The sequence below is a fragment of the Oncorhynchus tshawytscha genome, linkage group LG02, assembly GCF_018296145.1.
Source record: "Oncorhynchus tshawytscha isolate Ot180627B linkage group LG02, Otsh_v2.0, whole genome shotgun sequence".
Taxonomy (NCBI): domain Eukaryota; kingdom Metazoa; phylum Chordata; class Actinopteri; order Salmoniformes; family Salmonidae; genus Oncorhynchus; species Oncorhynchus tshawytscha.
The window spans coordinates 24,605,802-24,618,650 of NC_056430.1; the positions used below are offsets into that span (position 1 = coordinate 24,605,802).

Below are 12,849 nucleotides of genomic sequence, written 5' to 3' on the forward strand. Positions count from 1 at the left end.
GTTATTGTCAGCTGAGACTGGGAGACCCCAGTTTTTAAAACTTCGGTGAGGGCTGTAATTCACACCTAAGGTGGCCATTTTTGTTGCCTTAAATGCTCGGTGAAGTATGCAAATAAAGATGTGTATGTTAAAAAGGACTTGATATCGAATCATGAAATATGTCATTGGTAATGTGAGGACTTAGATATGAGTGTTGGGACAGGGGCTGCATAAGGCATTTAAATGATTTGTATGCTGAGGATGTTAGAGAACACTGGGTTTAAACCAGAGTTCATGTTTCAGTTTAGCACTGAAACATGACAGTTTTCTTGCACTGTACCCAATGATTTAGGAAAGCTTACTTGATACGTCAATGTCCTGATTGTGGTTTTACAGACGTGTTTAATAGGTTTTATGTACACACTTTATTTGAATACTTATGAAATGCACATTGTTATATTTAGTAACACTTGCTTATTTTCCCTGGACTGCAACCCCATTTAATGCATTGGACGGATGTGGGTGGAGATATGTCTACATAAGGGTGCAAATAAACACTCACAAAAGCTCTGACGAAGGCCTTGAGGCCGATACGTAAAGCTTCATAATACTAGCAAGAGCAGTGTGTGGGTTTATAATTGTTTAAATCTTATTAAATTGTTACCATGCACCTGTAACAAAGATAGCTCAGATGTGCAAGTGCCTTTTGAATTTGAAGATGATGATGTGTCAGGGAAGAGAGACACTTAGAAGTACATTTATATTCAATATTTAAATAAAGTTGTTTATTTTATAAGGGGACTGTGACAATAGAATTGTATGAAGTGAAGTAAAGTAATATAATATGAGAACTTGATGTTAGGATGATTCCTATCACTCTGTTGTGTTTCTCTCTATATTGACTTTCTCCTGTCTGTCTGTCTGTCTGTCTGTCTGTCTGTCTGTCTGTCTGTCTGTCTGTCTGTCTGTCTGTCTGTCTGTCTGTCTGTCTGTCTGTCTGTCTGTCTGTCTGTCTGTCTGTCTGTCTGTCTGTCTGTCTGTCTGTCTGTCTGTCTGTCTGTCTGTCTGTCTGTCTGTCTGTCTGTCTGTCTGTCTGTCTGTCTGTCTGTCTGTCTGTCTGTCTGTCTGTCTGTCTGTCTGTCTGTCTGTCTGTCTGTCTGTCTGTCTGTCTGTCTGTCTGTCTGTCTGTCTGTCTGTCTGTCTGTCTGTCTGTCTGTCTGTCTGTCTGTCTGTCTGTCTGTCTGTCTGTCTGTCTGTCTGTCTGTCTGTCTGTCTGTCTGTCTCTGTCTGTCTGTCTGTCTGTCTGTCTGTCTGTCTGTCTGTCTGTCTGTCTGTCTGTCTGTCTGTCTGTCTGTCTGTCTGTCTGTCTGTCTGTCTGTCTGTCTGTCTGTCTGTCTGTCTGTCTGTCTGTCTGTCTGTCTGTCTGTCTGTCTGTCTGTCTGTCTGTCTGTCTGTCTGTCTGTCTGTCTGTCTGTCTGTCTGTCTGTCTGTCTGTCTGTCTGTCTGTCTGTCTGTCTGTCTGTCTCCTCTCTCAGATCAGTAAGCAGCAGCTACAGACAGTGAAGGAGCGTTTCCAGGCCTTCCTAAGTGGTGACACCCAGATAGTGGCAGACGAGGCCTTTATCAATGCAGTCCAAAGCTACTATGACGTGAGGCCCAACTCTGTGTGTTTTTGTTTCATTTTAGGTCTGTATGGGAGTATGTTTAAGTGTATGTTGTCTTTTATTTTGATTTGTATTCCGTGTTGATTATCCTGCTGTTTTAAATGGTCCTCAGCGGACGGACCAGTCCGTCTGGATATTTGAGGAGATGACTCACCTTTGTTCTGGTAAATGATGTGGAACTTACAGACAGGCTGCTTCCTTCAGGCAGTCATATTAATGTTCTCATCCTGCATCTGACAGATTCAAATGAATTGGACTACCCAAAATAGGCCTCTGAAATATTCAGTCCAGACAGCAGCTATGTGAGGTGCTAACCTGAATTTATGGACATCTTGTGCCCTTAGCTTTGAGTCTGACTATCCATCCCATCCAATCAGTCCACCTTCACTCTGAAATCACAGAAGGATGAGGTTCAGAACACTATTGCAAACCTTCCTAAAAGTTAGAGAAAAGGAGACAAGAAAATGTATTGAGCGAAAAGGGGATTCACTTTAATAAACCCAAATTAGTGAATTGAAAAAGCTAAAGCCAGTTTTCCAATTTAATTAAAGCATAATGGTATTACTGTCTGAGTTCTGGATTCTTACACACTCCCCACATCCCCACCTGCTCTGGAGACTGGAGGAGAGACACCTGGGGTGCTCTTTGTTGGCAGAACTCAGGGTAATGCTACTGTACGTGAAAGTGACAATGTGTAGACAACATTTCAATTCTATTTTCTATATCAGCAGTTTCTATATTTAACACTCCCATTTGTGCAATGTTCCCTTCTTTTGGGCCCACTAAGAGCACTGCTGCTGTTGCAGAACAAGTCAAGTGTCCAAAGTTGGCTACAGGCAGAGTGATAAATGTCTGTGTATCTGTGTGTCCATCCAGGCTCAGAGCTGTGGCCTTCTGTCTTCACCCTGCGTTAGGCACTGATTGGGAACAGAGAGTCTGTCACTGTGAGCCATAAGGAGGTTGCACGGTAGTGAGAGGGCCGACATCTGAGTCAGGCAGCCATTTGGGTCCTTCTCTCTCTCTCTTTCTCTTTCTCTAACCCACAACCCTTGGTATGGAAAATTGCTTTGTGGGGATTGTGAAAAAAATATACGTGCAGATGGAATTAAACAGAGAAGCGCAACAGTGTCAGATTGAATTGAAACTACAATAATTTATTTCCCTCTGCACCTTTGTCATAAAGACCCAAAGACCGAGCTGCAGCAAAGCCTCAAAGAGAGAAGCAGTACTTCAGAAACCCTCTTTTGCAGCTGCGTTTTCATTTCATGTCCCTCCAGATGCACGTGTCAGCCTGCTACCAGGGCTACTGTACACAGCTGCATGGGAGAACGTTTCATAGAAAATAATGGATCATTTCCCATTCAGGAATTGAGTAAAAATGGAATTTATCCTAACCTCTCAACTACGCTGTATGCGCATCCTCCTGTATGTTCCTCCTGCCCTGTAATGTTTAATCCACATGCTTTAACGCCCTCTTTCTGCTCTCGACCATGACAACAGATATTTTTGAAAAGTGACCGTGTGTGCCGGATGGTCCAGAGCGGAGGCTGCTCGGCCAGTGACTCGCGGGAGGTCTTCAAGAAGCACATTGAGAAGCGTGTCCGCAGCCTGCCCGAGATCGACGGTCTGAGTAAAGAGACGGTGCTCAGCTCCTGGATGGCCAAGTTTGACACCATCTACCGTGGAGAGGAGGACCCCAGGAAGCACCAGCAACGGATGACTGCCAGCGCAGCCTCAGAGCTCATCCTCAGTAAGGACCAGCTCTATGAGATGTTCCAGTCCATCCTGGGCATCAAGAAGTTTGAGCACCAGCTCCTCTACAACGCCTGCCAGGTGAGATAAGAGCTTCATGTCATGTCCTTTACTAGACATTTGTCTTAACACACTAACACTTTCCCTGGTGGTGATTTGTCAGTTTCACTCCTTTCTCCCGATCTGATAGTTGACTTGAGCGGCAGTGTCACTCTTTCAACCCTCTAATGCTTTAACTTCAGGCTTGCTTCTCATTAAGTTCCAATGGGTTGAAATGGTAAAAGTGTGCCGTGAAAGCCTTTCAGGGTTATTAGATGAGTTGTCACCTGTCACAGGAAAGCGCAACTTTCAGTGTGGAATTGAATACTCTTTGGGACCTTTAACCTTCGATCCAAGCAGGAAAGAGGTATGAATACGGCAAAGAAAATATGACCATTGTGAGATGGAGAGAGAGAGTGGGTGGTGTGCAGGGCACTATGGAAGTAGAACAATAGATGAGTGTGAGTACCCAGGTACTGTGTCACAAGGAAAGTGGGTGATGGCTGGAAGTGACTCAAAACACCTGCTAACTGCAATCATATTGTAATCATAGCGAATGGAATGGATAGCTATTGATCATTGTTGAATGGAGAGGGTGGGCTGAGAAGGCCGCCAGAATAATAAGGTGATGGTGGCTTTTAAAGAGGGGGTCCACATACTAGTCATACCGGGTTCAATGGAAGAAGGTATAGTCAGCCCGTTAGCATGTCTCAAGTCATCATCAAGCCTTTTGTCTGTCCAGGATTAACCATTCAGATGCCACACACACACACATGATGCTGGCCATACAGTATGTGAGTAGGCCTAGAGCCATTCTGTTATTAAGACCAGTGTATCATTGTAGTCCAGGCCAAGATTGAAATGACTTTTCTGCCACTGCTTCATTTAGTAATGTGCCCGGTCCACGCCCAGTTTCCAGTGGAAGGGCAGGGCCAGCCCATGAACATTAGCACTGCTAGTGACTCATCCTTTGGCGGAGACATAGTAGGATGTGCTAACGATAAATCTGCACAGACCTGCTGTATGTTACATGGAATTAGTTCTGACATTGTGCAATTTTGTTGCGAATGGAATTGCCTACCTATTAGACAATATTACCCCCTACTCTTTTCTTTGCCCTCTTTTCAAGAATAGGATTTAGTTGTCTTCTGCCACAGTTTAAAGACACATTTACTGTCAATATCAACACCCACTACACATTCAATCTCTGGCACACACGCGCACACACATACACACACCAGGGTTTCAGTTAGACGTCTATAGCCGGCTTTTGGCCAATAAAAAAACAAAAGGTTGATAAATAAAACTATTGCCTGCCAAAATGACCTGTAAAAACAATAACGCTTTTTATTCATTGAATACCAGTTGATGTAAATACATTTGACCGTTATGCTTATCAGTCTATAAGTAATTTGCATAATTTAGTGGAATTAAATTGGCCTGTGTGTATTTTCATTAGTCATCATGTATGTTTTTTCTCCAACACAACTATCACAAGCGCACAGATTTCTCCTGCAGCTCCTGTGCTTTTATAAGCCCATTCATTGCACAACTATTCTAAATGCAATCACGTGTTAACAGTTTTGGTGCACGATTAAAAATAACTATTTTTATTTCTCAACTAGTCATTGAAGCACACCTCCCATTCACCATTCAAGTGTAGGCACCAGGATATCAGCGCGTCACCCACCACTTTACAATGTGAGCTAGAGGCAATATGCATTTTGAAATCATACTTAATTGTTTGAAATCTGAATGTTTTATTTCATATTAGTTTGTCTGTCAAGTCTGTCATGGAAATTATCACCAGGGACATCTGATGTCAATATTAATATATATATATATTTATATATATATATATATATATTATATATATATATATATTTATTAATATATTTATATATTTATATTATCAGCAAGCTGGAGAGGTTCCAACAAACTTAATGAACCATAGTAAACGTCGGTTGGAGGCTCTGCCGGGGCAGTACCGTTACTTATAAACTGCTTACACAGACAAGTTATATTTACATGATTTACATGATTCATTATTCATTATTAGCGTTTGGTTCATGCATGTGACCGACCAATACCTAACAAGGCTTCTTCTCTCCAAGCTGATACCTTGAAACTGAGAGACCCCTTTCAGTTCTCAAAGCAATGTTCTGGACATACTGCCAAATTGCTTATACTGATAGTGAAGATTCCTCCCAGGAAAGATCAATCAATCACTTGCATGAACCAAGTCGAATTGGTTAACAGAAAAGCACCTCCATAAAATGTTTCTTCACAAGGCATGTCTTACCTTGCCTCAAAGTAGCTTTTGAAGCAAGGTAAAATCCGACCCTGCAAACGTGGAGGCAATTATTTTATAAAGACTTCATAGTTTCAAGTTTGGGGAAGCTTGGGGAAGCAATTTATCCTACCATTTCTACCATTCTGTATGCCAGTTCTGATTTTCATATGCGCATTAACAGTTTCATTAAAATAATAAAGTTTTTGTTTCTCAAAATAATTGTCACGTGGTTAATCGTAAAAATCTGAATAAAAATTACAAAAATCAAAGGTAAAAGTCAACAATTGCGAGATCACCAGTCTCTGCCATATGGGCAGATTGATTCACCGTCATCCATTGACGCCTAAAAAAAAGGAGCGCATAGCCTTCAGGCCAATGAAGCAGTGGACCTAGAACTTCCATTGCTTTTTCACACCGAGGATTGGTGCTTATCGAGGGGAGATTGTTGCTCCCTCAACATTATCAGGAAAGAGAAAACAGACACATGGTCATTGCTCACATGGAGCACTACAAACAGAAGACAATAAAAAAAAGACAAATCTCGTAAATGATGGTTATGAAATAAACCAAAACTTGTTTCTCACAAGTGTAGCAGGTTGTGAACTCTGCAAACAACATTTCCACTCTGAGAATGAGAATGGTAAATTAATTTAATTAATACATGCATTAACAGAAATGTATGTAACCAAATGACAGGGATTACCTGTACATTTACTACTGATGACATTATCTTCACACATATTTTAGATTATTTTAATTGACAGCCGTAACTCAATTATCAGCTAGGCCTATTACCACGCTTGCTGCCCAAATTGCGGGCTTCCAAAATGAGGGACAGAACAGCTGTCATCTGGGCCCTTAATCAGGTACCTGTCATCATGTACCTTAGGGTTGTGTGTTGAATGCTTTTGAAGGAGACTGATAGGCAGATGGTGTGTGTGTGTGTGTGTGTGTGTGTGTGTGTGTGTGTGTTTGTGTGTGCGTGCGCATGCGCGTGTGAACCTCTCCCTCAGCAAACTGAAGGCTAGTAGTGCAATTCATGACTATGTAAACCTTTCTGTGTAGAAACAACCTTAGTGACTGACTAAATTAAAACGAGAGGTCGTCTCACCGCTGTGTGTAACCTATGATAGTAGGCAGAGACTCTTTGTCTTCTGAAGAATGTGTTTTAGCCTGTAATGATGACTTCAGTTAAGGAATAAATTGAATAAATTCATGAATTGAATTTCAGTCCTGTGTGGCCTGTGTGTGCCCTGAGTGTGGGTGGAACAGCGTGGGTGTTGTTCCGTTTTATCAGATGGGGTTTGGTGTTATGGATGTGGTCGTGCCGACTGCCTGGCGCTGTTTTAATGAAAGCCTGTAATTGGTCAGAATGGACAGGCAACATCACAACATGGCTGATGTGACTACACTGCTGGTTGCCCAGGGACTCCTATGGAAACACAAATCCAACATTAGATCAGCATGATAAATAAATAGTATCTTTATTAATCCAGCTCTGGTGAGGCAGATCATTTGCCTTCAGCTCTGCTCACACAACACGAACACACACCTTCCGGTTGCCAGTTCATCTCCCTCTTTCTTTTCTCTGGTAACCTTCTGGCCACCTGTCTGCCTCTCTAACTTCAAGGATAGGTAGGCCCCATACAAACACTGTCCATAAAGCCTGTGGAATCGGTTAACTATAAAACAATATAAAAACATCAACTCAAACAGTTGTTTGTTTGACAAAACCTTTTGCCTTCCCCAGGATACAGACCATTTCTGGCAGAAGTCACTTTTATCAGTTCTTTTCCACTTGAGGTGGAAAAGAAAAACAACAGCCGTCATCAGAGTGAGTTTCTGTTAGATGTATAAGTAACTTAAGTCACTTACTGTGCACCTAAGTTAATATGTATATTATATATTTTAGAATCATAAACAAGGCTATCAACACAACAATTTGAAATCCCTCCATTCTATGCATACATTTGCTGTGAATTACAGAATGGGAGAGATGGGGAAGTAACATATCCTCAATTTTCATCAAAGACCTTGCTGTTATCATACTACAAATAGAGATCTGTCTGAAAGCTTTGAAGTAGATCTGAATGCTGGACTTTTGTTTTTGTCTAGACTGTGTGGTGCTGTATTTTGCGAAGGTGTGTGTGTGTGTGTGTGTGTGTGTGTGCGTGTGTGTGTCTTTGTTTGTGAAACCTTTCTGCTGTCAGTCTCACACACACTATGCCCTTTGTCTGCTCATTCATGGCTCCCATGGCGACAGTAAACATGGCCACCTCTCTTTCCCTGCCTCCCCTGTCAGCTGTTGTCACCCTGCCTATATTAAACCAGATAGACCGTATTGGTTCCCTCCCACACATCACAACTGCTGCTACCAGACTCTTATAATGATTGCTAAATACTGCACAATCTAAAACACTTGCCCCCCAATCACCCCTTCCCCAAAACACATGTAAATATTAGACTATAAATTGTGAATTCCTGTATTATACTTATGCAAATATATACACTACCGTTCAAAAGTTTGGGGTCACTTTGAAATGTCCATGTTTTTTAAAGAAAAGCAAAAGAAAGCACAAAAAAATTAAATTAAATTAAAATAACATCAAATTGATCAGAAATACAGTGTAGACATTGTTTATGTTGTAAATGACTATTGTAGCTGGAAACAACTGATTAAAAAAAATGAATATCTACATAGGCAAACAGAGGCCCATTGTCAGAAACCATCACTCCTGTGTTCCAATAACACGATGTGTTAGCTAATCCAAGTTTATTATTTTAAAAGGCTAATTGATCATTAGAAAACCCTTTTGCAATTATGTTAGCACAGCTGAAAATTGTTGCCCTGATTAAAGAAGAAATAAAACAGGCCTTCTTTTGACTAGTTGAGTATCTGGAGCATCAGCATTTGTGGGTTCACAAGTCTCAATGTCAACAGTGAACAGGCGACTCCGGGATGCTGGCCTTCTAGGCAGAGTTGCAAAGAAAAGCCATATCTCAGACTGGCTAATAAAAATAAAATGTCTACACTGTATTTCTGTATCACTGTATTTGCACATTCTTCCACTGCAAAACTACCATTCCAGTGTTTTACTTGCTATATTGTATTTACTTCGCCACCATGGCCTTTTTTTTGCCTTTACCTCCCTTATCTCACCTCATTTGCTCACATTGTATATATACTTATTTTCTACTGTATTATTGACTGTATGTTTGTTTTACTCCATGTGTAACTCTGTGTTGTTGTATGTGTCGAACTGCTTTGCTTTATCTTGGCCAGGTCACAGTTGTAAATGAGAACTTGTTCTCAACTTTCCTACCTGGTTAAATAAAGGTGAAATAAAAAAATTGGGTCAGTTTGATGTTATTTTATTGGACAATTCTTTTAAACTGTCTTTATAACAAGGACATTTCTAAGTGACCCCATACTTTTGAACAGTATTGTGATATATATATATATTCTACAAAGCCATTTACTTTGTTTGTATTCTTATCTTGTATTATTTCTTATTGTTGTTGCATTGATGAGAATAAACCTACAGGCAAGCATTTCGTTGGATGATGTATACCATGTGTATGCCGTACATATGACTAATAAAACTTGAAACAATATCTGAACACCTGTATGTTATGAAATTCTAACTCCTCCATACAGAGTTGATTTACAAGAATCTGAATTCACTGTATCCTCACCCAGGAAAACAGGGTAGTATCACAGCATCAGTGTGCCCCAAGTTGTCTGCACATAGAATTAACGATTGAACAGACACTCATGCACACTGAAATATTTACGCTGGCAGAGCTGTGTGCGTGCGTGTGTCTGTGTTTTTCTTTGAAAAGTGGAAAACAGAAGAGAACAAGCAGATTAGGAAGACTGTAGCCATGACAATGGTAACAGACAGTACCATACTTGACTCTAAACTCAATCGAGACAAGGGTCCTGAACTGGGATCTAAACACAGTCAACCTGAATATGTACAAGTGTGAGAGGGAAAGTCTACATAACCCTTATCCACAATTTACCCTGCTCTGCCTCCCTCTGCCTGTGGGTTACACTATAGCTGTTCACACCCATGGATGTTTTCACTTAAGGATGAGTTATCTGCTGCCTGGAGTGCCTAATGATAGAGTGAGCAGCCTTCAGACACAGAGGCTCCACGCTCTAGTGAGTGAGTGAAAAGATAGATAGTCCAGCATGCTACTCTACCAGTGGACAGAATACACTATCGATTGCCACTCAGTACAATAATACGGCTACTACAGTTACAATACCATGATGCTCAGATGGATACTACAGATCACAGACATATAGACTGACTGACTGACTGACTGTATATCCCATACACACTGGGGTAGGGCTGCCAATAAAAAGTGTGTGGGTGTGGAGAGCAAGAATTACACTATAAGCCCTCGGATCACATGTATGAGTGAGTCCATCACGTGTGAGTGAGTGAGTGAGTCCATCACGGTGCGATCTGGTAATGCACACTCTCAGACACAAGCTACTGTGTTACTGTACAAAACATCTACCACTGTAGTCTGCAGACAGGGAGGGAGTGACCACAGGAAGAGGAAGAGAGGGGAGAGAGGTAAAGATGCGAGATGGAGAGATGGGAGAGAGAAGAAGGGAAGTGATCAGCTGTCCACACCACAGAACTGCAATCCCAACGGGCAGACTCTGTATAAGTTTCAAGTTGCTTCCATTCAGCCACAAGCACTAGTGAGGTCGGCCACTGATGTTGGGAGATTAGGCTTGGCTTGCAGTCGGCGTTACAATTCAACCCACATGTGTTTGATGGGGTGGAGGTCAGGGCTCTGTGCAGACCAGTCAAGTTCTTCCACACCGATCTCAACAAACCATTTCAGCAAAGACTCTGTGTATTCTGACAGCATTTCTAGTCCTATTTTTATCCACCCTCTCCCTTGTTTCCCATCCCTCTCTCTTATTGTTGTTGTGAAGAATGCCTCAGTGCCCTGGCAGAAGGTGGAGGGTGGAGAGGGTGTACGTAGCGTGGGCAGAGAGAGAGAGAGAGAACAGGACATTTTCAGAGAATCTGAGACAGAAATTAATAGAGGGATGGATGAAGTGAGGGAGAGGATGAGGGAGAGGATGGGGTGAATGAAGAGCGAGACCATCATCTTATAATTCACTAATATCAAACAACACCCCCCCCCTTCCCCTCTGGGTTCCCTGTCCCCTGGAGGCCTACAGAGGGAGGGAAGGAGAAGTAATGTTGAAGAGTTAATCTAGACACACACACCGACACAATCATAATAACACAATTCTCTCAGACACACATTGATAAACAGACACAGTCAGATGCATATGGTGTGGCAATCAGGTGCGCAGCTTTGGCCGGTGGAGATTAGGCAGATTTAATGAATCTAATTATGGTTGGCCTTGCTTACATCAGATCTGATTGTATTATTACAGGGATATCTCTCTCTCTTTACTGCTCTGGTGTAATGCAGCAAATACTCTCAGTAGGTGAGTCTGTGTGTTCTGCCAGCATTTCTAGTTCTCTTTTCATCTACCCTCTCCCTTGTTTCCCACCCCTCTCTCATTGTTGTTGTGAAGAATGCCTCAGTGCCCTGGCACTCTACTGGACTCGTTTGGCACAGGGCGTAAAACTCTGCCAGAGTTACATGCCTGTTTTTTATTCTTACTGTATTATTTCATGGCCGCAGGACTAGGCTGGTCTGGTCAGGAGACACATAGACAGTGACTCTGATGTAGTGTTGTTCATTGTGTGTGTGTGTGCCTGTCACGACTTCTGCCAAAGTTGTTGCCTCTCCTTGTTCGGGCGGTGCTCAGCGGTCGACGTCACCGGTCTTCTAGCCATCATTGATCCATTTTTCATTTTCCATTGGTTTTGTCTTGTCTTCCCACACACCTGTTTTCAATCCCAGTCATTACCTGTTGTGTATTTAACCCTCTGTTTCCCCTCATGTCTTTGTCAGAGATTGTTTATTGTCAGTGTTGTGTTTATTGTATAGGTGCGCGATGGGTCCTCGTACCCATGTTTGTTTCTATTCTTATTAGTGTTATGGAGCATGTTATGTGGACATTCATTACAAGACTCCATTTTACACTCTGTTTGACTCTCCTGCGCCTGACTTCCCTGCCACCTATACACACGACTCTGACAGTGCCCTACCCATCCTGCTTTAAGAGCCCTAACGATGCCTCCGAACAGACTGGGGGATTCGATTAGCATAGATTCTAGAGATCTTGTTGCATATCTGTGGCTGTGTGTATATGGTCATGCTCGTGTGGTCTGTGGATATGTGTGTGGTATATGTCAATGTACTTCAGTATGTGTATTCCTGCCAGTAAATGCCCGGCTAGAAACCATATCTGTAGTCATTTGCTCCTCCATCCTCAGGGGCTGAAGGAGTGGCTGTGACAGATGTGTTTGTGTCTGCTATCGTACTGCAGGCTCCCTGACCACTAATGACTACCCCTTTTCTCAGAAGACCCACCTCTGCTCTGCAATCTGGAGAAAGAGTCTATACTGCACATACATCTGATGAAGACAACTCTGATTTATAGTATAGTCAAGTGACAAAGTAATAGATCTGAACCAGGGCTGTAAACAAGCATCCTTAAATAGAGAATTTACTTCCAAGGTCTAATTCACGACAAACACAATCATTTGACAGTGGTTGAATATCGATCACCATTTCCAGGGGAGTGGAAGTCATGGGATTCAAATGGAAATTAAATTGGTTAGCCTACAGCTCATCGTATTGGTGGGGTGTACAGGTGTAGGATCTTAATTTGACCAGTTTCTCACAGCAGGAAAATAATCCTGCAGCAACAAGAAATGTTAATTATTGTGTGAATTATAATTAATGACAATTTTTGTAGGGTTTGATACATTTTTAAGTGGAAATTACAAACTGTAGAAGCCTTTCTTAACTTCTCTAGGGTAGGGGGCACTATTTTCACCTCCGGATAAAAAGCGTGCCCAAAGGAAACTGCCTGCTACTCAGGCCCAGAAGCTAGGATATGCATATAATTGGTAGATTTGGATAGAAAACACTACATTTTGCAAAACTGTTAAAATAACATCTGTGACTATAACAGAACTGATTTGGCAGGTGAAAACCTGAGAA

General features: G+C 41.9%; 1 protein-coding gene across 5 annotated transcripts in view; it reads left to right on the forward strand.

Annotated features, from left to right (window-relative positions):
* The window catches only part of cadpsa (Ca2+-dependent activator protein for secretion a), a 139,341-nt gene that overhangs the window by 30,726 nt on the left and 95,766 nt on the right, over positions 1–12,849 (forward strand). For all 5 annotated transcript variants that reach the window (XM_024380273.2, XM_024380288.2, XM_024380294.2 and 2 more), the window contains exons 3-4: positions 1,515–1,628; positions 3,144–3,476. In XM_024380273.2, coding sequence (XP_024236041.1) covers positions 1,515–1,628; positions 3,144–3,476 — 447 coding nt within the window. The remainder of the gene's footprint in view (positions 1–1,514; positions 1,629–3,143; positions 3,477–12,849) is intronic.